This window comes from Microtus oregoni, unplaced genomic scaffold (genome assembly GCF_018167655.1).
Source record: "Microtus oregoni isolate MIOR12 unplaced genomic scaffold, Mior012 000055F_ref0000237, whole genome shotgun sequence".
Classification (NCBI taxonomy): Eukaryota; Metazoa; Chordata; class Mammalia; order Rodentia; family Cricetidae; genus Microtus; species Microtus oregoni.
This window is the reverse complement of record NW_024543831.1, coordinates 9,085,130-9,112,287: the sequence shown is the minus strand read 5'-3', so window position 1 is coordinate 9,112,287 and position 27,158 is coordinate 9,085,130. Positions and strand designations below refer to the sequence as shown.

The window sequence follows — 27,158 nt, the reverse complement described above, 5'->3', positions numbered from 1 at the left end:
GTTTTCAAAGGGCAGGACATGCCCTTTGCTACAACAAAGTAAACCACTGTGACCACCTCCAAATTCCTGACAGCTGAGAACCCCACACCACGGGCCATTCGTGGCTCTGTCGTCTGCAGATGCAGGGTCTCACTGGGCAGCTTGGCCAGCCAGGGATTTCTTATGTAAAACAGACGAACCTCAAACACAACGCGCTCTTCCAACTTCCAACCTTCACCTCCCAAGTATGGGATAAAGGAGGTTTGTGCAATCTGCCTGTTATGATTCTGAAATCCAGCATGCCTGTTATGATTCTGAAATCCAGCAAACAGCCTTGGGGACTAAGTAAATCTATCTTGTCTGTCTTCCTACCAGTTTGGGGTTCTAACGGTGATTTAAGCTTTTTTTTCCCCCTGTTGCTTACAAATCTAAAGTCTCCCTACCAATGAAAAGCACGGGAAACCTGGATGTAAATATAAATGAAGCCACGCTGGAACCCAGGCTTGCTCCTTTATACACCACCCATGCTAGGGGGAGAGTCACACGTGTGACTAATTGGTTCATGAAAGCAAAAACCTGATCTTCATATAAATAATTGGCCAACCCAGATAGTCACTCACCCCTGTAATCCCAGCACTCAGGAAAGCAAGGTAAAAGCACCAGGAGTTCAAGGCCAACCTCCCTAGCTATACAGTGAGTCCTTGTCTCAAACCAAAGACCATTTGCCAATCCTTGCTCTGATTTGATGGCTAATATCTATAAATCTAAAGACATCTCTAGCGATTTTCTCTTAAAAATGTAATTGTTTTCATTTCAATTCCACAAGTAAAAATGTATTGTTTAATAGAAACATAAAGATAAATTAGATCTGTGTTTGTCTGCAGACACAGGATATCTGTAAAATACTGTGCTAGTTTTTCTTTTCAAATATCCTAATAAGGTTGAAACTACCGACTTACTGAAATAATCACACTGAATCTGAATTCTGAGAGCGAAGTCATTGTTTTCCCCTTCCCCACTGACCTTCACTCCACAGCCACAGGGAACTACAGTCCTGCTTCAAGTCATCATTGGCCTCACTTCTCCCCGCCCACTGGGCTGCCTTCCTCCCTTGATCTCTTCCCTCTGGCCCCAACCTCTTGATTTTCTCCAGCCTGCATTCAGTGGCCCAGTTCCCGAGGAGTCCTGGAACCGTTACTCAGCGCCTTTGAGTAACATTGACTCAGCACACGCTTGCTGCTCTTCACGTCTCCAATTGTTTTCTATAGTTTCTTTTTAACTTGATAAAGAGTTTCATACAAAAGTGCTGTATTGCCATCATTTCTATGCCCTCCCCCTGCCAGCTTCTCCTGGATCCTGTTCACTTCCTCTAGCATTCATGACCTCTTCTTTAATACTGCATATGTACATATATGTGAACACACATGATCGGCTGAGTACAGTCAGTGGCACTTCCGTGCATGTGTGTTTAGGGCTGATCATCTACGACGATAACCAACCTATCTATCGTAAACTCCTCCTGGGAGCACACTGGTCCTCCCTCTCAACAGTCACTAATGGCCTATAGGTCTTCACCTGGATTAAAGGCACCTCTTGGGGGCATGTGTTTCTTCTGATTTTGTTGGAGGAAGGTCATTGGTTAAATAAAAAGTCCCTCAAACTTCTACTGAAACAATTCGGGCCTACCTCTGGAAGTAATGTGGTCTCTAAGGCCAAACTGCTCAGTGGACATACGGCCTAAACCCCATGAACTAGCGGAGATGTGGCCTGGCCCCTTTCCAACTTCAGATAGCACTGGCCTGACTTCGTTCAGAATCAGGCATAACCCTTTCCTTCTTTTCCTGAAGCCAGTCCACCCTTCCTGCCCTAAAGGTCTTCCGTGTGCTGTTCTCTCTTCCTGGAACACTTTCAGCTAAGACAGTAGACTGTGATCCACTGGGCTCCTTCGGGCAGGCAGGTCTATCTTGCTAGGCTTGATAAGCTTTTTCAAAAACTTGTGAAATAAGGGGAAAGATTTCAACAAAATCACATTTTACCTTCTACCTACTAATTATTTTGTTGAAATAATCCCACCCGGTTCTGCGAATTTAGACTTCCTCTCCAGGCATGGTTAGATTACCTGAAATGATTAACCTGCTTTGAGTTATGTGTGACCTCACTTCTCAAGGGCCTCCATCCCTTTGATCCTAGCCTCTCAAACGCTGTGTCTGGAAGTCTTTCTGACTTATTGGAAGATCAAAAGGTACAGCCATGCTGGGGCTCCTGTGTCTGAGGAACCATGTGTGCCTTAGAGACAGTACGAGAGCCCCGGACAGACAAGAGTCTGGCTAGGAATAGCGCACCCACCCTCCTGACTCAAGTGAAGGCAAGGGAGTGGGGTTTCTCTTCCTTAAAGTGGCAATTTACACACCACCTCTTCGTGGGGATGCTTGTGACCTCTGAACCCTGATAATCACCCCCAAAGTGTTTCCCGACTCGGCCCTGTGCTTTCATAGGTCAAGTGGAAACGGAATTGCTTTCATGGGTCAAGGACGGCTCAATAGTGGCTAGTTCACAAACCTGACCTAGCACAGAAATGTGCAGTGTTTTAGCACCGCTTACTCATGCTGAAAGCTTTTCCTACAGAAGTCAGCTCAGGGCAAGGATGTATGTCACTGTGATGTCCTCAAGAGCGAGGACAGTGTCTGGAAGGTTCTCAGCTGCCGTTCTTTCCCCATCAAAGACCCTTAGGAGTTCCACAAATGACCTATCTGGAGGCCTTCCGCAAACAGGCCACAGCTGACTTTACTAACCATGACCCCAGACAGCCCTTCAACTACTCAGCACTGCCCCAAACTCAATCCCTGCTGACACTAGGGATGCCTGGGTTCCAGCAATGGGGAGTGTCACACTCTCTGAGGCCTCTGTGCAAACCGCCCTGGAGACCAGCTCTCCACATTCACCAAAGTGTCGCTCGGCCTCGGAACAGGGGGAGCAAGAGACTGCCTCTATCCGCTGGATGCTCATCTTGACTCTCCTGCTTCCTCCTCTGACTATGCTGTTTTAACTCATCAGTGAATCGCCAGGGCCTTGTTATTAGTGTTACCACACCAGATGGTGTGAAGCTACTCAATTAGGTGCCGCTCGGAACACATTTGCCCCAGAGGGTAATTATTTGCCACTTTACTAGAGAGAATCCTGTGGACTTGGGCAGGAGTGCCCGGTGGAGTTCATGCCGGAGTGTAGCCTTAGGCCCTTGGGGATGGTAGGACTCTGCTACAAAGAGCAACTCTGTTCTTTGAGGCTTCAGGATCACAAGAGGCAGTGGTTCCCAACCTTCCGACTACCGCAACCCTTTAATACAGTTCCCTGTGTTGTGCTGACCCCCAACTATAAATTATTGTTGATACTACATAATTCTAATTTTACTACTGTTATGAATCATAATGTAAATATCTGATACGCGGCCCCTGTGAAAAGATCATTCAACCCCCAAGGGTCGCAACCCACAGGTTGAGAACAGCTGACATGGAGGTTTGTGAGAAACACCTTCCAGAAGACACTGTACACTTCATCTGCTCTAATGCTATCTTCAGTGACTGTATCCCAAGCCAGTGTGATCACTCTGGAGTTTCAGGGGAGTCAGCCCACTGTGCAAGGTCTGTGCTCTTCCCTCCCCAATTGTCCCCAGCTTGGAAGCACTGTTGGAGCTCTCCAAGGTTCTGGCTTAAGCCCACTTTCTCTTCTTAACATTTTCCCGGCCCCGGATCCCATCAGGACCCAAACTGTACATGCACCCTACTTCCCCTCACGACTTTCCCGTGTCATGGGCTGCCTTCTGAAGCTCAGCCTTACATGCTTCCTTATGAATGGGCAGTTGCAGCACTTCAAGTCTTTCTGTGCCTTGATATAGTTGCATGTAAGTTATAACTTATCTCTTGTGCTTATAGAAATTTCCGGAATAGACTGCCCAAAGATGCTGCACACAGTAAATAACTATAGCTGTGTGCGCTGAGATAATCACCATTGGGTCACATCTTGATGATTATGACCCTTCGCAATGACCTAAGAAGCTGGCTCCCTAGTCCCTAGAAACCTGTTTGCTGGGCATCTTCTAGTCATGACATCATTAGGGTTCTCTGAAGGCATGCACCATACTGAGCTAAGAGCTTTGCAACTACAAGAATTGAAAAGTACATGGCTATTAGCCAACATTAGACAGTAGTTTTTAAAAATATCTCTGAAGTCCAAGTTATCCATATCTGATTCTAGAAAAATGCTCTGACACAGGCAACCTGATTCAAGCCTATAAACTCAGAAATCAGAGTTGCAATACAACACAGTGTTAGACTTGGAATTAGAACCCAGGATCTTCAATTCTAGTTCACCAGAAACCTTCCTTCAAAAGGTCACCAACAAGGTCCTGAAAATCCCCAAACAGGTCATTTAGAATACAAGCAGAAGAAAGAGTATTGCTACTCTCAGCAAAGCTGAGAACAGATTACATCTGGGCATGCCTCTCCCCCATAGGGCCACAGCATTCCTGCAGGCTAGCTACAGAATGCAACACTAGGCTTTCTTTAATCTCTGCACTTTTTAGTTATGTGTTACATTGCAGCATGAATTATCAAAGCCACAAGCTGTCCTTGAATCAAATCAGTGTACCCTGGCACACTGTCTCCCAGCTTGCACAGCATCCTTAAACTCCGCCTCCTATAGTTAGTGCAGTGACTCACGCTTTCCATGTACTTTTTCCTGTCTGCAGACTAATCACTGAAAATGGCATTCTTCCATCCGGCCTTTCTTTTTAGCAATGTGTTCAGCAAAGCCTACCTTCCCTAAGTAGAGCATAATGGCCTGTAACCCCAGCACTTGGGATTACAGCACCGAAGCAGGAGGACTAATACAAGTTCAAGAAATTTGAAAGCTGTTTTAAATAAAAATTCTAAAACTTTGCTCCAAAAAAACCAAAACCAAACAAACAAAAACCCAACCATCTTGCCAAGCATGACTTTAAACCCAGCACTCAGGAGGCAGAGGCAGGCGGATCTGTGATGAGTTCGAGACCAGCCTGGTCTATAAAAGCTAGTTCCAGGACAGGCTCCAAAGCTACAGAGAAACCCTGTCTCAAAAAACAAAACAAAACCCAACCACCTGGAATGGTGACAGCACACATGTATAGTACAGACCACCTAGGAGATTATGATCAAGGCAGGCTAGTTAATGCATACGGGTCGGAAGCCAGCTTGGGTGACACATCAAGATCTTAAAATTAACAAAAGCATGGGTTGTTTTGTTGTTTGTTTTTTTTTTTTAAAAGGAAAAACCAAAAGCCCTAGGTTAATGGCACCAACAAATATACCAAACTTCACCAAAATCTTGTACGCAGCAAAGGACATCAACAAAAGTGAGAAATTCACAGGATGGCAGAAAAATATTTGCTGCTCGTATTTGCTACGGAATTAAAATCCTAACTCTCACTGAATGTGGTGGCACACACCATTAATCCTAGCACTTGGGAGGCAGAAGCAGACAGACCTTTGGGAGTTCGAGACCAACCTGGTCTGCACAGTGAGTTCCAGGACAGCCAGGGCTATCTAGAGGGACCCTGCCTAAGAAAAAAACTAAAATCCTGAGATAAAGGATAGCTTGAATTCTGAATATAAAGATCTCTTTTAAAAACTTAATTCAGGGGCTGGAGAGATGGCTCAGTGGTTAAGAGCATTGCCTGTTCTTCCAAAGGTCATGAGTTCAATTCCCGGCAACCACATGGTGGCTCACAACCATCTGTAATGAGGTCTGCTGCCCTCTTATGGTCTGCAGACATACACACAGACAGAATATTGTATACTGTATACATAATAAATAAATAAATAAATATTAAAAAAAACTTAATTCAACCAAAAATAAATTTAAAATGGACAAACCCAAATGAATAGTCCTCAAGGAAGATACACAAGAACCATAAGCAAATAAAGAGGTAAGTACTCAATATGCTTTTTTTCATTTAAAATTCAAAGAAATGTAAACCAGAACCACAGGGAGTTACTACTCCATTGTCAGAACAAATAAAAGGAGCTCTCCAGAAAATATCAATTGTCAGGGAGGGTACAGAGACCTGGGAGCCATGTGCATTTCGGTGGGAACACAATAGTACAGCTGTCATAAAAGATAATATGACAACTTTTCAAAATATTAACCATAGGATTAGCATGGGATCCAGTGAATCAATTTAAGGAGTCTGACATATATATTCATACCAATGTTCACGGCACCATTAGTAAACATGGAAATGGGAGAACAGTACAATGGTAAAAAATGTGCAAACAACCCTAATGCCAACCGATCAATAAATGGATAAAATGTGATACAAACAATGGAGCACTTATTCAACCTCAACAAGAAATAAAACTTGTTGCTAAAATGAGATGACATTATGTGAAATGTATTAAGTATGCCAGAGAGAAAAGGATGGCTACTCTGTGGTTTACTCTGATAAGGTGCCTAGAAATCCCACAGTTCAGAGACAGAAAGTACCAACAGTAGCCACCATGGACAGGAAGAGAGCTGTCCTTCAATGGGTACAGCTTCCCCCATGGACAGGAAGAGACCTGTCCTTCAATGGGTACAGCTTCAGTGTGGATGAATATGCTCTGGAGATGGAGGCTAGTGATGGGTGCACAGCAATGACAATGTGGTGCTACCATGTTGTACCCTTGAAATGATTAACAAGCTCACCTTACACGTCTGTCACAAAACAAACCCATATTCAGCCAAAAATGCCATCAAACTCCCACTTAACATACTGCTGATGATGCTATTTGACTGGGTAAAAGGTCAATCTTCTTACAGTTAGACTTAAATCAGGAGCTTCCTCTCTCTGGGCATCTTTATTAATCAACATTAAAAGCTTGACCCATGAAATGGATACTGCTATGTACCAGAGAACCAGCTTCCCTGGGAACCACACCCAACACCATTCTCTTGGCCGCTCTCTCCTGCTACTGCCCTTCCTTATATCTGTTCTCATCTTGTACAACTGTCATCTTTTAGCCAATGCATTTAAAACTTAAGAAACTATAGATGGAGTGATAATATAAAAGACTCAAATGCTACACTTGAGTTTCATAGGTTTTTAATATGAATAAAAGGAATCGGAGGAGGGAGATACTGTCTTAGGATTCTAATAAGTGCATGTTTGTAGATCTAATATGCAAACCAAGAAAATGAAAAGGTTATATACATTGTGAGTGTGAGAAGAATGTCACAATCCCCATCTCATGAGAAAAGCTCCCAAGTTGCCTGATTTGTCCCCAGATTCTAAAAGCCCGCTTGCTATGCTTGATGCTATGCATAAGACAGGAAGCTAAAGTCAAGTACCACTAGCTTTTGGGAACAAATGACACGATGACAAGTGTAAAAGCCCACATTTTAAAATGATGAAATAAAAGTGAACAATTAGGACAAGGAAAGAAACTTCAAAGATGGGAGTAACCAGTTAGCTAAACATGGAGGAATCTAAGTATACAAAATAGCACGAAGCAACAACATGGCATTGACGTTTTCAAAGTAAACTGATACTGTAACTGAGAAATGCAAGTTGATGTAACAACTAGGATAAATTAGTATTTGAAGTCTCATATTTGAAGGGCTATGGTCTTTCTTATCTTGCTTCAAGTCCTCGAATATAGCAGGCAATTCATAACAAACGTTTTTGATTAAATGAAGGTTACTAAATAAGAATGTAGAAGCACTGAGTGTACAGGAGCTCCACGGAAAGACACAAAGGTGACCTAGAAGTTGTGGACTTTAAAGTTCTAGATGAGATAAAGTTAACACTTCAATGCTTAAGGCAGTGTGTATACAAGCATGAAGGAAACACGTCAACCCTTGGGTATATGCATAAGGAAAATGTCATGCTTACGGCAGTGTGGACAAGTTTGAGTCAAAACACTTGATTCACAGAGATAGAGGAGTCAAAGAGGAGACGGGACAGAAATCACACAGCCTTTTCCATCAGGAAATGGCAGCTCTTAAATTCCTAAGAGATGGGCTCATCACTAAGAGATACGTCTAAGGAAAAACAGGAGTTAAAAGTATGGAACTGGCAAGCCAATGTTGAGAAAAAGCATACCCATGTTTGACTCATCTATGGTGTAGAGGCAGGGGCGCAACTAATGGTCTTGTTTATTTGGCATGGGGAGCAAGAGGGTGACATTTAGCCTAGGCTGGCTTTGAACTCACTGTGTACCCAAGGGTGACAATGAACTAACTCTTGAGTCTCCTGCCTCCACCTTCTGAATTCTGAGATCATAGGTGTGGGCCAGCACACCTGGCTTTTGGACATTTTTATGATGTAATCAAAACAGACACAGAATCCACTCAACTTCCAAAATGTTTGAGGAGAACATTAGTCTACATGACAGGCCACATCTGCCTCACGGGTTAGCAAATTAATGCAATTTAATAATCACTTATATTTTAGTTAAAGTTTTAACTTTTAAAACAAGCTGAGTTTTCATTGGTCACATATACTTGTGAATTTAATGTTTATCCTTCTGTTTCTTAGAACATCCCAAATCTATAAGGCAATGAAAATTTAAAGAAAACAAAAAGGGAATTATTCTAGCCAACAGTAATGTCAAGCCATTTTTCAGTGCATAATAAAGAAAAATTCCAATAATCTGTTAAGTTTAAAAGTAGTAATTCTAGTTCAAAAAAATAAAGCCTCTCTAGATAAAAAGTAAAACATCCTATAAAAAAAAAGTCTTTGCTTTTCAAGATCAGAGACATGGCTGCTGCTCTTACAGACAGGAAAAGCAACAACTCATGGCTTTTAGAGTGTTCTGAGAGCTGTCACTCTTCTATTTAAGAATATTTGCTAAGGATTAGTGAGAGACTGAAGGCAATTCTACACTCACAGTTGACTGCTCTGACAGCTTTAGTAAGACTAAAGGTACTTAGCATAGAATATAAAGAACACCAGATTGTAATAGAGAGAAGAATCGTCAAGAGGAAGCCCTGTCTTCCTTGGGAAAAAGAAAAAGCAATGCCTGAACTCCCAAATTATCTTCAGATGTCAAGAATCTAAGAGTCACTGTGGCCTCTACAGGATAAAAGGGATGATGAAAAAGGAAGTCTATATAAGGATTCAAACTTTTCTCCTAAGATGTCATATAGTTCATGGCTCAAACTATAATTTCAAGAAATATATGAGAAAACCATGTTAAATAACAACAGTGGAACTCAAAGGCATGAGCTTTTGTCTCTTTATTGTTAACCAATGAATATTATCCAAAATTAGAGATGTATATGTAATTTACTTGTACAACATGAAATTATGCTAATGGGAAATTACCAAATACTCATTAGTGTGTTTTTACATTGCTATATGAACATGTGCTCTCAACTGCTAATGATAAACATTATAATTGGTTTAATCTCTATGGAAACCCATATTGCAAATGGCTGTTCCTGTTTAGAAAAATCCATACAACTTTAAAAATGGATTAAACCCATTTTAATCCTAATCTACAAATAGACTATTAACAGCAAATATAACTGTAACCTCTCAACACTGTAACAACTGGTGTTAGCAATAATCTTGTACACAATGAAAATAGGGGAAAATCAGTGAAAATCCATGGGAAGTCAACTCTTCTAGCAATAAGCACTATTGCTCTAGAGCTTTGGGAAAGAGAATGCTCCTGTTTCCAGGTAGGCCAGTTAAGTCCTACCATCTCCCTCTCATGTATGGAAAGCAGAAACATTCCCTCACAAATGATTCTGAAACATGTTCACAACCACTGTGCAACCGTCACTTCAAGGTTAACCAGTTGTCTCTTGTCCTACAGAATCTAAAAAATATATTAAGCAAGGCCTTTTCTTTTCATAATGTCTGCCCAAAATTACTCCTTTTAAAGTCAGCAAAATAAAAAAAAGCACGAGATATTTTCAGACATAAATGGAATCTACGGTGCATGAAAACTGCTTAATAAATGGCAATTGTAATAGATAAAGGTAAGTGTGAGTGCATAATACCGAATGGAACATAGCTGAACCACACAGAGAAAACAAGGCTTTCTGTATCTTCAAACTCAGGTGCTTCATGGTCAAAGAATATAAGAGCATCTTTCTAGCCAGAAAGACTTTTCAATAAGACATAATTGAAATGAGATTTGATTTTAGAGACTGCAAATAAAACAAGCAGTGATTTAGAAACCAAATATGCTAAGATGATGTACCTTCCCCACCACGAATAAAGGACGAGAATCCTTCACTGCAAAGGCAATGTCTTACTTCCTCAGACACAGACCACCCCTCAGCAAACAGCACACCAGTGACAACAAACAATATCTGAACACACATCAGAGCCTCACAGTTCAACAAAAAGGCAGTTAAAGCATTAGCACTGGAATCTCAAAAGTATTTTCAATGAAGGGCACGATTGAGACTGTCTATGGATAGCAGACATGCAGCGCACACACAGTGTACAGTGAGGTAGTATTACTTCCTTGGAACTGATGCTTTCATCTGCTGCCCTTGCAGGAGGGTCCAGGTTTGTTCCTTTTGACAATTAAAATCAGTTATCATCAACAGTATCTTCTATTAGACATCTGTTTCTACAGCAACCTAAGAACAAACCTTGATTTTTTTCTCAGAGGCCACTTATTCGCAGGCAGTTTTAATCAATAAATTCTCCTAGGACTGATGTCTGCTGGCTCCATCTCTGAGGCAGCAGGCAAGAAAAGCCATCAAAGGATTATAGGACATGTTACACCAATCACTTGAGCTGGCAATGATGACTGTGCTTAAGGAAATGCAAAGTAACCACCCAATAATGTAATTAAAGGATTTCTGTAATAATTAACCACCTCTGCACACTGTACTGTTCAATGTTCTAATCGTCTTGCGATGTAGTCTCCTACACAATGGCTGCTGTCTCATCAACTCTGTGTCTGTTTACCCCGATACCTCATCTTCAACACCTCCAGTAAGTGATGTGTATGACACCAACATTATGGCTCTGCCATGACAGGGCATGAGAAGCCACACTGAAAACACATGAGTGAACATGGAAATGTATGTAGGTCAAACATGGAAAGGGCAAAGAAAATTGAGTTCATTAACTAAACATGCACTGAAATGTTCACCATCATCCTAAGATGTACACCGTGCTCAAAGCACACAGACACATTTATCAGACATGGTAATTAGTGTTAATATTCAACTGAAAAAAAAAATCAAACAAAAAAAATGAAAAATGTACAAAGAGATGACAGGATAGCATTATCAATTCCCTGGCCAAAAGAAAAATGACCAAACATGACATCACACTGCCTTAATGCTGAAGAGCGCCCTTCAGACTTCTGCTAGTGAGCACAGTCAACTGCTGTGAGTGCTTTGGCAAGGTGGGATGCATTCCATCCATCTGCAAGGCCTGCTTTTCTCTGGTGGTGGTTCAGCTTAGGAAGGACATGTATCGCAAGAACAGCTCTCACATTGCTTCAAACTCATCGATGCGCTGCTTCGTATTGCCTTGTCGAATCTGTCGCAGAGTCTTGTACTTATCGCGGCCTGCTTTGACATTCTCGGCATGAAGAACATCATTCTGTGTTTTCTTGGTTTCATCTCTGGCTTGGGCTAATTCTGAACTTAATGCCTGCATTAAAAAAAAACATTATTATTACATAGAGTTTAACAAATTATGAAAAAAGTTTAAAGATTCAAAAATACATGCATACTAAATCTGACTCTTTAATATATTCTTAATCTTTCCACTGTGGAGTGTTTTTTTTTTTTTTGGTGTTTTGCCTGCATGTCTGTCTGTGGGAACTTACAATTATGACTTGCCATAGGGTGCTGGGAATTAAACCGGGTCCTCTGAAGGCCCAGCCAGACTGTTCTCTTAACTGTAGAATCACACCCAGTCCCACAAGCTTCTTTTGTTAGTAACTGGGATAGGGAGGAATGCCCGTGGCCTTTCTTTTCTTTAGTCATCAGCCATAATATTTTATATATTCTGAACTGCTTTAACTTTCTTAATCCAACACATGAAATAACTGATCAAGTTCAAAGTAGTCATTTTAAAGAAAAGTCAGTGTAAGATAAAAATGAACATTTTCTCTAGAAATCTTAATACAGTTATTATAATTTTCACTTTTTTAAATTAAGATTTCACCAACAAAAAAATTAAGTTACTTTTTGAACCGTTGAATTACGCTGAAATTTCCTACTCTGACCTAACAATATACATTTAATAAACTGATCTGTTTTAAAATATGAATAATTCTGATAAAATATTTTTGATAAAGGATGAAGTATCAAGTGTTGCACCGCTGTTTTAAAGACTAACGTAATTTTACACAGTACTAGATACTTTCTCCCTCTGAAAATAAACCCATCTATAATTGAAAACTCATAGTTAGCGAAGTCCTTGCTAATGGTTGTGTAATGGAAGCAACGAGAGACTTGTCACTTCAGGACAAATAAGAAGAGCCAATCGCAAGGCTGGCCCGGACTGCAAGGGCTCTGAGTGCACGCACAGCTGCATCAGTACCTGGAGCTGCTTCTTCACACGTTCATTCTTCTGCGTTTCCGTCACCCGCTCCTCCTCGCTTCTGTGGTTCATCACCCCCTCGCTGGACAGCTCGGCACTGGCCTCAGCGCTGTTCTCGTCCTGCTCGTCATGCTCGTTTTCCGTGGGAGGAACAACTGGCGGAGGGGGAGGGGGAGGGGGCGCAGACATCACGGTTTTTAACTCTTCTTTGGTCTTTTCCAAGTCTTCTTGAGCTGCAAAAGCCTGAACATTGAAAATAAGTTTGTTAAACTGGGAATAAAAATACTTTATTCTGTCTTTGTAACAAAAAAATATATTTCAAGGTAATCATGATAAATCCTTTTAATAAAACCTCCATTTTATAGGATTCTAGCAGATAGGAGGCATAAACATTTTTTAAACTTAAATCTGTACAATGCTGAGAAATGTCATATTTAACAGATTATATATGAGGCACAAGCAGAAAAATAAAGAGTTAATGGAATAACCAGACTGTCATTACTCTAATACAGTGGTCAATTAAAATCACTCACCTAACAACGGGTTAATCAGATAAGTCATCTCATATAATACAACATAACATATCCAAATTACTGATGATTTGGGAACAGTACTTCGTGGGTTGCTTAGAAAAGTCTCACTTTCCAGTCTCGTCCTATGTCCTATTAGGAGTACTCTATTTCACTCTCAAAGGGCTCCTAAACTATGGAGTCTCCCATAACAATTCCTTAAGCTTGAAGAGCTTAATGGTTGAATTTTAGAATCTAAATATAATCTAACATTACATGAGATAAAAATTCAATAAAATGGAATTATATAAACAGATTTCATTTCAAACATAAATAACTGTATACAAAAATATAAGAAATAGGAGAGAATATATACACTGTTCTAAAATAATGTCCTAGCTTGTAGGACTGTAATTTTAATTTTTAATTAATTTTTGTTGATTTCTATGCATTTTTGAATTGCTCATAGAAGTTGTAGCTATAATATATTTTAAAAGTTTGTATGACTCTAAAGTTCATAAATCCATCTCTAAATAGGGTCTATAAAATTCTCATGACAAAAGCAGTATAATAGGAAGACTAACCATTTTACCCCCTTTCTACATGTATTTTATATTTTTGCATATATACATATAATATGTCAAAAATGTTCCAATTATTGAACTGTCTCAAAGAAATTTAAGAACAGGAAAAAATGTCATACAGTAAGAGTATTTTACTGTAGAAAAACTATTGCGTATTTCATGTACCTTCCTTGGATATAAACATCATAAGTGCACTACAAGTTGATGTTATTGAATGAGACTCGTCGTCTCTGTGCCATCCCTCCAATTCCAAGCTTGACTTCTGCACTTGTGAATTCTCATCAGAAACCTTAGCAGCATCCACTGCACCCTTAAGAGTTACAAGCAGTTAAAAGGCTGCTGGGGAAGGAGCTTAGGAGACGACCTCTCCCTGCGGGAGCAGGGAGGTAGTGGTTGCTCAGAGAGACATTTTTCCTCAGTGGTGCAGCCACTGGCAAGCTCTTCATGTTTCTGTAACTAAGATTTTACCCAAGCTCTGTAACCCTAACAGACTCACTGGTCCATTAAAAAGAAAGCAACCCAGGAAAGTAGAAGGGAGATGCTGCGTGGGAAGGACAAGCACTCAGTGGGAGCAGCAGTGGAACTAGAGGGAGTAATTGGGTGAATATGGCAGGCTACAGTATATGCACACATGGGAAAGTCATAGTGCCCATGACTTAAAGCATGCTTGAAAAAAAAAAAAAGGAAAAAAAAACCCAAAAAGAAAACAAGAAGTCTTACTAGTAAACTACAGCCTAACTCAAGCTCGCCTCCTGTGACTGGCTGCTATGCTTCAGTCTTTACATCTCACTACGGCACCCTTCGGGCACTTATGAGCATCCAATATCCCAATCCATACTTCACATTGATTAGGTCTGGGGTTCTTTTTTGTTCTGTGTGTTTGTCTTTATAAAATCTTGCTCGCTCTGTTAACTGTGCTCTGAAATCTTAAGCCTGGTATGGCATATCCCACCATTGTGCATCAGCAAATATTTGTTTGATGCCCTATAACTAAGTTTCTATTATCCGACTGTCACCTAAATCTTCTAACTTTTGTGAAGTCACACCTGATTGTTGGCTATTCTTGCTTACTCTACTAACTCAATTCTTTCCTATATGGAAGAGTCAACAACATGCTTCATCCCTTAATCATTTCCAATCTTAAACTAATTTATTTCTCAAGACCCAACTTAAATGCTTATGACTTTCCCAGGTATCTGTCTGGTTCCCCTAGATGATCACCTCTTATGCATCCCCCAGGGACTGAGCATGTACCAACCTCACATCACCTGTACAGAGCAAGCAAGCACATTCCTGGCTCACTAACAGAGCAGCTATTCAGTAGACGCTACCACACAACAAAACAGTGATTACTTTGTGTTGCCACTCAGTAGCTTCCTCTTCCTTTTTCTTCTTAGCTTCCTCTAAAAGTGCAATCTTGGCAGTGAATTCGGCAAGTTCTGCTGCCTAAAAATAAAATATTTATATATTATAAATACTGGAGAAAATATTTTTTAATATTCTGTTATAATTCAGTCAAAAATTTTTCAGGTACCTGCTTTGGCTGTTTTAAGTTTCTCTTAGTCTTCCATTTTTTAAAAAAGGCAGATTTCCTGAAGATTTTAACTAACTTCTTTGAATAGGTACTTAATATAATGAGATAGATAATACAAGGCAAAAGTTAAAATACTTTTTTCTACAGATGAGCAGTTACTTACGTTTCATTAGTAAGAGCTTGAAATGTAAGAGCGTGTTTTAAAGTTATTAAACAAATAAAAATCATATAATATTCTGTTATTGCAAAGGCACTTTGTCAACAGTCTCATCTGATTCCTCACCAGTTCTATCTTCAAAGAGAGAAAATGAGAAGTTCAAAAAACAAAGGACAGGTGTGACATCAAACACCTTGAATCCATGCTCTCTTGGTACATAGGAAGTGGGAACAGATAATCAAGATCAAGAGTTCAAAGGTCGCCTAAGTTACTAGCAAGACTCTGTCTACAAACAAGATTCAAAGACATTCAGTAAATCAACACCTGAATTAATAAGATTTGGAATCTTCTCTGTGTCATGCATATTCTCATTATTTGGAAGTACATCAAATAAACAAAACTTCAACCAGTCATGGCTTATAAGATGACATCCAGAAACCAAACATGCTATCTCGATTTATCAAAGTGCAAGGCGCCACATATCTTACTGCAGAGCCAGTTCAAAGTCAAAGTCAGTGGTTGTCAACCTGTAAGTTACAACCCGTTTTGGGAAAGTCACAAGGGTCGCCTAAGACCATCAGAAAACAGTATTTGCATTATGATTCCTAACATTAGCAAAATTACACTTATAGAAACAAAAATAATTTTTTGGTTGTAGGTCACCACAGCATGAGGAACTGCATTGAAGGTCACAGCATTAAAAAGGTTGAGAACCAGTGGTCTAAGTGAATGAAAATCCTTTTGTTGGCCACTAGTTCCACTTAAAAGGAAATTGTAATGTAAACAGAATATACTTTATGAAAGAAAATCTATTTTCAATCTTTAAAAAGGAAATATATGACTCAAAACACATGGACCCCTTCATGCTGTTTGGGTTCCAGTTTAGTTTTTTAATTTTTTTCCGGCAGAAATAATGTTCAGTTCTGTCACTTGTTGCTATCCCTTCGGCATGCTTTCTAGAAAGTCAATACTTGGGTTTGCCATCACGCCATGTATTTGGTGAAGTTTAGCTTTTTCCAAGAACAAGCAGGGCCTTACCAGCTGCTCCTGGTTCTTCATCTGGTCCGCAGCTTGCTTGGCTATGGCAGATTTGGCCTCCTCCGCAGCCCGGCGCTCCTTGTCTAGCCGCTCTGCCTCTTCTTTTGCTCTTTGGCGCTCTTGCTCCAGTTCCAGAGCTTTCCGCGTCTGTTCTTCTAGTTCTGTCAAAGGTTTCACCCAGCGCACAGACATGGGTTAATTTCAATCATCCTCATTACAGCATGATGCCAAAAACTTGCAGTTTCTAAAAATCAGTGTTTAAATACACAAACACTTCAAATTTAACCTTGTAAAGAGTAATAGTTTTACAAATATGTAATTCAAAACTGTAAAGACATTGAAAGTCCCTTATAGTTCAAGTTGTATAGAAGTATATACCTAATTTTTTAAAAAATCTCTAATTTTAAGTTTTAATCTGGGGGAATTAGAAAAGCTGGGGCCTGGGTAGAATAACTCAGTAGGAGAATGTCTGCTCAGATGTACAAGGCTCAAGGTGCAATTCCCAGTACTGTCCAAAAATAAAGACCGAGTTTTCTTTCTTTTTTTTTTTTTTTTTAAATCTCAATAGGCACCATATTTAGAGATCTATAAATTAATGCATTTAAGACCTATGGGGCTAGGGCTCAGTGGTACAAGTCTTGTCTAGCACACAAGATGCCCTAGGCTCAAATATCTTATAGGTGATTCTTCATATCCTTAAACCATATACTTCAAAATTGGTAGTTTTTTAGTATGCTAAATATTTATGACTGTCATAGTAAAAAAATTCCTCATAACAAAATTCGTAGATATTTGGATTACAAATTAAATTTGACATAAATAGAAAATGTTATTTTCTATCAGTTTTCTGTAGTATCAATTAAAAAAACAAAACAGGTACAGTCAATAGCTATTTGTAATAAAAATTTTTTAAAGAATTTTTTAAAAAATTATACAAAAACCTATCTTTTAAAATGTTAAAATGAACATTATTCTAATCTCACCTACAAAGAAATATTTGGGTAGTCATATGACCTTATGGAGAAATGCTCAGCTTTACCAGCGCTCTGAAACAAGGGTTAACAAATGCTATTTTACTAACATTTGTTGAATCATCACCCACACCCTCACTCAGAAGTTACATATGACTGCTTTCACACGACAGCCAAACCAGCAATTGAGACTGTGTAAATGCCTAAAATATTTGCTCAATTACCATATGTGAGTCAAATCTGGTGAAGGATTTGATAAGAATGATAAAGAATACAAACTGTCCCCTTAGCTGGTTCATAAAAAATCTTGAACTTTCCATCTGGGGTATCTAAAATAGCAACTCTTTCAAGGCAAAGGTTGGAAAAACACAAAGTCAAACAGCTTATGTCCCTACTCATGTCCGAGTGGAGTGCTCAGTCATAATGTTTATATGGAGGCAACAGGCAAAGTTAATGTAAATTCAAACCAATAAAATTACAGGAAGCTTCTTTTTCTCACTCATATTTGAACACCAGCATTAAACGATTTTGAAAGTCAAATAATTTCTCACCCCAAGAATCAAGTTTAGAAGCTACTACTAACATTGTAGTAACAACAACAATAACAAAAAAACAATACAGCCCAAAACTTTTAAGTTTTTTCTTTCTCTTTTCTAAGATAATGGTTTATCAATAACACTACTGATTTCCTGGGGAAAACACATAATCTTAGAAGAAAAAAAAATAAGTGACAGATCAACAATCACAATTTTTAGAAATCACAGAACACTGGGACTGTGTATTACTGGCTAAAAAAAATAGTATACCTAAGCAATGATAGAGTTATTAATATGTCATTGCAAAAAAAGTGAAAATTTCAATGAATAACATAATTATTAGGATACAATAATTAAAAACAATAAGGCATAAACTTTTTCCCCCAGATACAATGGTGTGTAGTTACAGTCCTGAGTATTTTGGGAGGCTGAGGCAGAATGATCAGTTTACTCTAGGAGTTCAATGTCAGCCTGGTGAATAAACAAGATCTCCTCTTAAAACACTCCAGAATATGTGTCACTCACGCCTTCTGTGTGACAAATGAGAACACATTTTCACATGTGCTGTGTATTCACTCTGTAAACAAAAAGGTATCTGGTTCCCCAAAGTGGACAGCAGCAAAGCCACACAGCAGCCTGGGACTAGCATCCTATTGGGCCAGGAAGACCAAGATGAAGATGTAGAGCTTGAGACTGAAAAAGTACTAGGAGGACAAGTGCCTGAAAAGGGGCAACCAAGGAGAAAAGTCTCATCAGATATGCATGCTATTTTCCTTCAATATATTTGCCAATTCCCCAAATACACACATAAATGAGACACTAGAAAACACACAGGAAGCACGTAGGAGACTACAGAAGCAGGGAGAGAAATCACACTCTTGTCAAATGACAGCATTTGAGGCTAACACAGACAAGTCTACCATCTCCCTGGGAGAAAATATTTGCAAATCATGTATTTGATAAAGATCTGTATCCCAGACATATAAGAACCCTCAGAACATCAAGAAATCCCACTAGCCAGTGGGGAGAAAATCTGAACAGTTTCCCCCCAAAATAAAGAAATGGCACATGGAAAGACACTCAGCTTCATTAGGCACTGAGGTATCTAAGTCAAAATCCTAATAGTACTGAAAATCATTTAGGATGATGATAACCCAAAAGATAAACATTAACATATCCTGGAGAGGATGCAAAGAAATCATACATGGCTATATAAATATAAAGCCATTTTCAAACCAATAGGCAGTTCCTCAAAAACTGTAATCAAGGGCTGGAGAGATGGCTCAGTGGTTAAGAGCATTGCCTGCTCTTCCAAAGGTCCTGAGTTCAATTCCTAGCAACCACATGGTGGCTCACAACCAACTGTAATGAGGTCTGGTGCCCTCTTCTGGCCTGCAGGCATATACACAAAGAGATATTGTATACATAATAAATAAATAAATATTTTAAAAAAACTGTAATCAATATGGCCAGCAATACCAAAACATACAAACATGAAAATACTAAAATAAATCTGTATATGTACATCTGTAAGTTATACACAACACAGTGAAATAGTAGAAACAATGCAAGTGCCCAAGAACGATGAATAAAAAATAAAATATAAAATATCATTCAGCAATTTAAAAAGAATGAAATGCTACTATATGTTTCAACACAGATGTACTTTGAAAATACCAGGCTAAGTAAGAAACCGGTGATGTGTACAGAAAACATTAATCTGTAGAGGTAAATGGATTAACAGTTGCCCACGGCTGGGGGGAGGATTACTGGAAAAAATTAGTTGACTGCTTAATGGGTATGGGATTTCTTCTTGGAGACAACAGATTTTCAAAACTGATTGAGTAATAGGTGTACACCACGCTGAACATATTAAACATCATTAAACTGTGTAGTTTAAATGGGTAATTTTATGGCATATTAATTGTATCGCAACAAAGCTATCAAGGTAAAAAAGATAAGACTAAATCTAAGATCTCAAAAAAAAAATCAATGACAAAATTTACACAGGGAAGACAAATGATTAAGAAGTAACAAAAGCATGCCATAATGTTCATTGTCTTATTCTTATAGCTTGCCAGAACAGGAGTGTACAGTTCACATGAACTTAACAAATGACTGAGGTTACTCCTAACAGGTATATACAGACCTCTCAATCAGTTCTTCACTAAGATAGTGGTTTTCAGAAAATAAAACTAAACTAAAAACAATCTCAGAAATCCTAAGAAAATGAAGGTGTTAAAATGACTCACTCATGGTCATTTTCTAACTTGATGACAAAATTAAAGTTTTGCTCTGTTACAAGTGGCACTAATACTCATCACAACATCATGCTGATGGCCCTTCCACAGCACTTCAAACTACATAAAGTGATTTTCTTTAGGTTATTGCTCCATCTTTCATCAATAAAGTGTATACTGTATCAAAGCAGGGACCACATCTATATAGTTTCATGCCCCCAGTGCTTATTAATTGCCCAGAATTAATGAAATCACTAGGCCACAACTCCTTTCTACAGCTTGTCTTACGAAAATCAAACTCACTTTGCTTATTTGTTAGAACGGCAAATAAATGGCAGGTCTGGTGACATTATCTTTTAGGTATCCCAATATATCTTCAAAATGTTCTAGGACAACTGCTCTACTCTTTTTGTTCTATTTAATGAGTTATTTGGAATTATAGCATAAATAAAAATTAAAACAAAATGACAATGAAATATAATAATCTAAGCATCATGACATATGGTCATCTACTGATTTAAATTGAGAATTCAGCACAAATTACAAGACAATCATGTAGGTTTTAGGATCGCCTGGGAAAGCTTTATTTAAAAAACAACAAATACAGTGGATGTCCTCTGTCTTAGGATGACTGATGGCAACTGTCTTGACAAAGGTGCTCTATACTCTTTCTGGTCTATCTCCCTTATACTCTTCAGTGCTTCTTTGAGTAGTTGTGTAAATCATTAATACTTTTATTATACATCCTAAATGAATGAGATTAAAAGATTTAGTAATTATTCTCTCAAAGAGTTATATAAATTTAAAAATGCTATGAATCATTATTCCTTTGCTATTAAATTTTCATTCTTTAGTATAATCACTCCTTTGGTATAATCCAGGAGGTCATATGTGTGGTACTAAGAAAACTGACAGCCTCACACATGTAATCAAGTATCCCATCAATGTGCCCTATGCCCCTTAATCCAAGTTTCTTTCTAGTATTCGTGAAAGGTTCAACTTATACTAGTCACGTGGTCCTTAGCACACATGTACCATGTCACTCTGTCAACGTTTTATACTTATATTTCTTTCGTCTGCACAGTTTTACTGCCACGTAGGTTGTATGTCTGTACTCCTAGAAGATAAAAATGTACCAAAAGCAGAATGCACAGCATCAAATTTGGAATTCAAGAATAACATTACGACTCCATTTTGTGGTCTATAAACAGATGCTTTACAACCTTAAATTAAGTAAATTAATTCTAGGTATGAGAGGTGAGGTTTAGCTATTAAGTCAGAATAAAACTCATTTTAAAATCTGTGTTTGTTTAGTTTGTGATAATGGCTACACACGAAGGCCAGAAATCAACCAGAAGCTAGCTGTTCCTCTCTTTTTGAGACAGTCTCTCAAGACCTGGATGTCACTGATTTGGTAAGGTGCCTAGCCAGTCTTATCTCAGCTTCCCCAATGCTGGATTACAAGCTGGTGCCAGCATGCCCAGCCTTTTCTATCAGTTTGGGAGACCAAACCCAGATCCTCATGCTTGCATGGCTAGTGTTTCACTAAATGAGCCGATTCTCCAGCTTAAAGCACACAGCTGGTAGGATGGCACGTGCCAGTTGTCCTAGCATTTGTGAGGAGGGAGCCAGAAGGATCAAAAGTTTGAGGCCAGCCTGCATTATAAATTTGAGTAAAAACATGCCCCTCCCTACTCAAAAGTCACAACAGTCTGCACTAAAAATTATTCCCAATACTCCAGGAATTATGATTAGTCATTTATATGACTACCTCCTCTGGACACACCTACTGGAAAATGATTCTGACTGTTTCTAAAAAAACATTGCAACATGGGAACATCATATACAGAATCAAATTAAGCTTTAAATAACACTGTCATTACTAATAAAAATAAATGGCTAGTTCTACTAACTGTTAGGGAAAGGTGGTATAAAAAGAGTAAGTTCACAATGCCTGCTGAATTTTTTTTGGCTTGGGAAGAACAATTTGATTTACTTAATTAACTTTTTTCTTCTGTTCTTTCCACTAATGCTTTGTTAAAGTAGTGTATCCCAGCTATTCAATGTAAACACTGTTCTTTCTATATACATCAATACTTTGACTACAAGCTGAACAGAAAGTTCATCTAAACATGTCAAAAGCAAACAAGCAGAATGACATGTCTGTGCATGTTTTTGAAGCTGAAAATCAAGCCTTATATCTATTAGTCAAGTGTTGTACTGAGCACACCCCACCTTCAGTGTTCTCTAACACACTACTAACTAATCAAGGGTTGTACTGAGCACACCCCACCTTCAGTGTTCTCTAACACACTACTAACTAATCAAGGGTTGTATTGAGCACACCCCACCTTCAGTGTTCTCTAACACACTACTAACTAATCAAGGGTTGTACTGAGCACACCCCACCTTCAGTGTTCTCTAACACACTACTAACTAATCAAGGGTTATTATACTGAGCACACCCCACCTTCAGTGCTCTCTAACACACTGAAATCAAATATTTCTTGGGGGCTTAGTTTTTACAGGAAAAATGCTTTTAATACTAAAATGTCCCAAAGCACTCCACTAATGTATTAGCTTAGATGTCAGAAGATAGTAAATGTATGTTTTTAGTTACGGAATCCTGAAAAGGAAAAGCCATAAATTTATATATGAATTATAGAGAACATACACATTTGTATGGTTGAAAATGAAAGGGAACAAGAGTACAACAGAACTGTGTCTTAAACAGACTTCAATGTGATTCCACTAAACACATCTGTGAATTAAACACACCTACCTATACAACACAAACTAACAGTCCATATTGGCATAGAATACTGCTATCTAACATCACAGTAATAATCTTGAATTTACTGTTCAAAAACACTTTTACCTTTTTGGGCTTTCATTGTCTGCTCTTCAATTTGCCTTAGACGCTCCATTAGTTCTTCCTTCTCACGCTCTATTCTTTCCTTTTCCTTTTCTGCTATTTCTCTTTTCTTCTTTTCATTCTCTAATTGTGCCCTTAAAGAAATTACAAGTTACACGTTACACATAAACAGATAGAAACAAATTAACAAGTTATTTGTATTAATCCCAAATTAAATAAAAAAAGAACATAACTATTTAAAATGTTTTCAATATATTCACCACATACAGTTCAGTATGTTCTACATACTAGCCGTGCACGGCACACATGGCAGCATGTGCTACAACCCAGAGCTGGGGATGGTAGAAGCAGGCAGGACCCTGGAACCTTGTCTATCAAGAATCTTCCCCAGCTGATCTCAACTTTTGACCTCCATGCTTATTTATGCATGTGTGTTTACATACACATATTACACACATTAACACACACTATTTTAAAACTTAAAACGAGTGTTCAAAGCCAATTTAGGCGGGAAAAAATTCAGTAGGTCTAGCATCTGCATACAGAACAAATTATATGTAACATCTCAATATAGCTTACTGCACCATTGCCATAACCCAAGGAAATTCATTTTTTGAGTTAGCAGAAGCCCTCTAACCGGGAAAAAAACTGAAGGTTTAAAGAGAACACGCAAGTACCTTTAACAGAAAAATATCTTGGAAGATCAACGATTTTCAATTATTAAAAATAACTCAATATGCCAGGTGGTGGTGATGCATGCCGTTACTCCCAGCACTCAGGAGGCAGAGACAAGTGGATCTCTGATTTCGAGACCAGCCTTATCAACAGCCCAAGTTCCAGGACAGGCTCCAAAACTACACAGAGAAGCCCCCCTTCAAAAAGTCAAAAAAATACAACAACAACAACAACAACAAAAAAAAAAAACCAAAACCAAACAATACACTTCTGGTACTAGCATTTACGCCAGAATATAAGATGACAGGTTACCTACCACCTCTCACAATCCCATTAGGATAGCAGAAGATATTTAATGCAGGTAAAAGGGGAAACAACGCCATGAAGATTTAATTGTATCTATCAGTCCTGATAAAATCACTGGGGATAAAGGAGTTAGGGAAATAATATAGTCAAAACCTGTCATCAGACAGCTAAGCAAGAGCCTATCTTGAACAAACTTCATGTTGGTGACCAAAACAAAAAGGATGAAGACATTAAACTGTGTTACTTCATATGTTTAATATTCAAATCACTACCTTCAATCATAGTATTTTTTCACTGAAGTGACTCCTCTAAAATTTCCTTAATATTCACAAAACAGTACTGACTGCCACCTAGTGTCAATTCTGGAACTTAGATACATCACTCAGACACATCACAAACTATTCTACCAAAGCAATTTTTCTTACTACAAAGGTCTGAATTTGGAAATTCCTGCAGATCGTGGGCATCAGTCTGTTCCCAAGAAAGAAAGTGTGGAACCCTGAAGGAGAAATGTCACAAGTCAGCAGGAGTTCCTGGCGGTGACTTTCTGAGACACCAACACTGACACGGGGTTGAAGGGTGACTAAGCCTCCTGCTGATTAATCAACTTCATCCCATTTAAGAATCAGAGACCTGGGGCTAGAGAGTTGGCCCAGTGGTTAAGAGCACTTGTTCTTGCAGAGGACTCAAGTTCAATTCCCAGCAACCATAGGGTAGGCCGCAACCATCTGTAAATCCTATTCCAGGGCACATGACACCCTCTTATGACCTCTGCAGTCACAAGCCACAAATGTCGTGCACACATACATGCAGACAAAACAGTCAATACATATTTAAAAAAAACAAATCATAGAAAAGTTATTTTTAAAGAACAAGGGAAAATATAAACAAATAAACAAACATAAATAAATGAAAAGGGGGAGGGCTGCTCCACTCTGGCTCTAGGTTCTCTATGATGTACTTCCTCAACACTCAGAACAAAGAGCCAACACCTATCTGCCCTTGGTTTCTGCAGCATTTGCCTCCTCATTTCAATTTATAAAGTATATTCAGGCAGAGACTTCAGAAGTTGGGAATTTCAACACCTCTAGAAAACCTAGATGAAGAGGCTTATGGGCAAATAGGCATATCCCGGGCTTTTTGGACAAAAGAAGGGCCTAAGATGTGCCTTAACTTAAAAAGCCTGCTGTCCCCTCAGGCTGTTCATTGAAGCAGAAGTACCAGTTTTCAAATAACTACTTTTCTACAGCATGTTGTCTCAACCCAGGGTGTTTGTTAGGCTACTCCATTGCTCATAGCCTCTGTACAGTCATGTACAGCACTACCCGGTCCTTCTCCTGCCAGGACACAAGATCCTTAATTCTTGAGGACTCAGTACAAAACAAGGCTCAAGACTGCAGGCTATAATACCCTATCCAAATGCTCAAAACTTTTTGGGTTGCACTCCAGTACCAATGTCCCTTCTAGGAAAGGGTATTGGCTTCATGTAGCTTTTCCCTATCGGTGTCTCACTGGCTCTTCTACAGGGATGAAGGTAAAGGAGGTAGGCACACAGAAAAAGAAAGATTCAAAGGAATATGGCTATAAGCAAGCTGGGAACAAACACTATTTACTGCTGAATCGTGGAATGTATCTATAGGAGACAGTTAATCCGGTTATGTGAAAACCCTCTGCAGCTGATGCTGCAGCACTGCTGAGATCCACGGCTCACATCTCCACAGGCCACACCCAGCCAACACCGCACCCAGCTCTGCACACCACACCTGACACCTGGGGTTGCTAGGTCTTTGTCTCAAACAACACTGGGAGATCTTCTTTGCACAGTGCTCCAAAGAATTAACCAGGTCCACTTACCAGTTGGTCCCTAGGCAAACCCTGCATACTCTTATCTCTCGCTACGCATTTGCTTATGCTAGCTTCCTCTTCTGAATATGTCTCCCACACCCTAACCAAATCAATCACATTTCCCCCAGGAAGCTTCTTGGGATTACTCATATTTCATATTATGTATTTTTCATTTAGAGTGTGGGTTTCTTTTTTTGAGTTTTTTGGGATGGGGTTGATTTTTGGTTTATTGAGACAGGATTTCTCTGTGTAGCTTTGGTCCCTGTCCTGAAACTAGCTCTTGTTGACCAGGATAGCCTTGAACTCACAGAGATCTGCCTGACTCTGTCTCTCAAGTGCTGGGAATAAAGGCATATGCCAGCAAGAGTATGAGTTTCTAAATACTCATTTTGACTTAGTTCTATTTTGAGGACATAAATATACTAAACTATAAAGTCTCTATACTGACATGTAAAATTAAATTATTTTAGAAATACCTTTCAGGCCCCTCACCTAAACTGTACACAAAGTCTGACATTAAAGTACACCAATAAAACTGAGCAGCCTGTAACTTTTAGATAGCCTGTCACAACAAGCAATTAAAAATGAACAGGTACTCCAAAGCTACATAGTGAAACCCTGTCTTCAAAGAACAAATAACAAAACAAAATTTGACAGGTACACATACATACCTTTCCAACTGCTTCTGGTGCTTTTCCTCCCGGGCCTGAGCCTTCATTTGCTGTACTTCAATAGTGTCAGGCTTTCTCCTTCGCATATACAGTTCATGGTTTCCCATACATAAGGCCAAAATCCGCTTATTGATTCTCAGACGAGGAGCATAGAAAACAAAATCCTGAATAGAAAATATTCTTAATTTTAAAATCTTTCTGAATGATAGTGTCTTTCACAACTACTCAATTTCAACAAGAGTAGAACTATGGTGTCACTGCACATGAACACAAGTTTAGGAACTCTGAAATTTCATACACCTTCATTCCTCACATCTTTTAACTCTGAAGAAACTACGAGCAGTTATCCTTACACTCCAGAGGAGGGTGTGTTTTGCCATTATTGTCAAAACTGGTCTTCCTCCATGGCTGTGTTTTAGCCTAGAAAAGTTCTTCAGATATTTATCTTTTAGATAACAAAAAGAACATTCAAGTATATGTCACACTAATTATTAAGAATCCATTTCAATAAAAGTATCCAATATTAAAAACAAAGTTCAGAATACAAGAATACAGAATTAATTTTCAAAGGCTTATCTCTATTACATTCTTGAAAGCAATAAATGCAGATTAAACTATTTCTTAGGAGTGACTGTTAATAGCCTTCTAATATCATTATCAATTAAATCATTAGATCACAGTTAAAATTCTTACAGTTTAT

The 27,158-nt window shown here is 38.9% G+C and overlaps 1 protein-coding gene across 2 annotated transcripts in view; it reads right to left on the bottom strand.

The window, feature by feature from the left end:
* The window catches only part of Rdx (radixin), a 64,959-nt gene that overhangs the window by 6,481 nt on the left and 31,320 nt on the right, over nt 1–27,158 (bottom strand). For both annotated transcript variants that reach the window (XM_041638353.1, XM_041638354.1), the window contains exons 9-14: nt 26,459–26,622; nt 22,965–23,095; nt 16,340–16,500; nt 14,964–15,056; nt 12,518–12,760; nt 11,460–11,620 (exon numbers count right to left, since the gene is read on the bottom strand). In XM_041638353.1, coding sequence (XP_041494287.1) covers nt 11,460–11,620; nt 12,518–12,760; nt 14,964–15,056; nt 16,340–16,500; nt 22,965–23,095; nt 26,459–26,622 — 953 coding nt within the window. The remainder of the gene's footprint in view (nt 1–11,459; nt 11,621–12,517; nt 12,761–14,963; nt 15,057–16,339; nt 16,501–22,964; nt 23,096–26,458; nt 26,623–27,158) is intronic.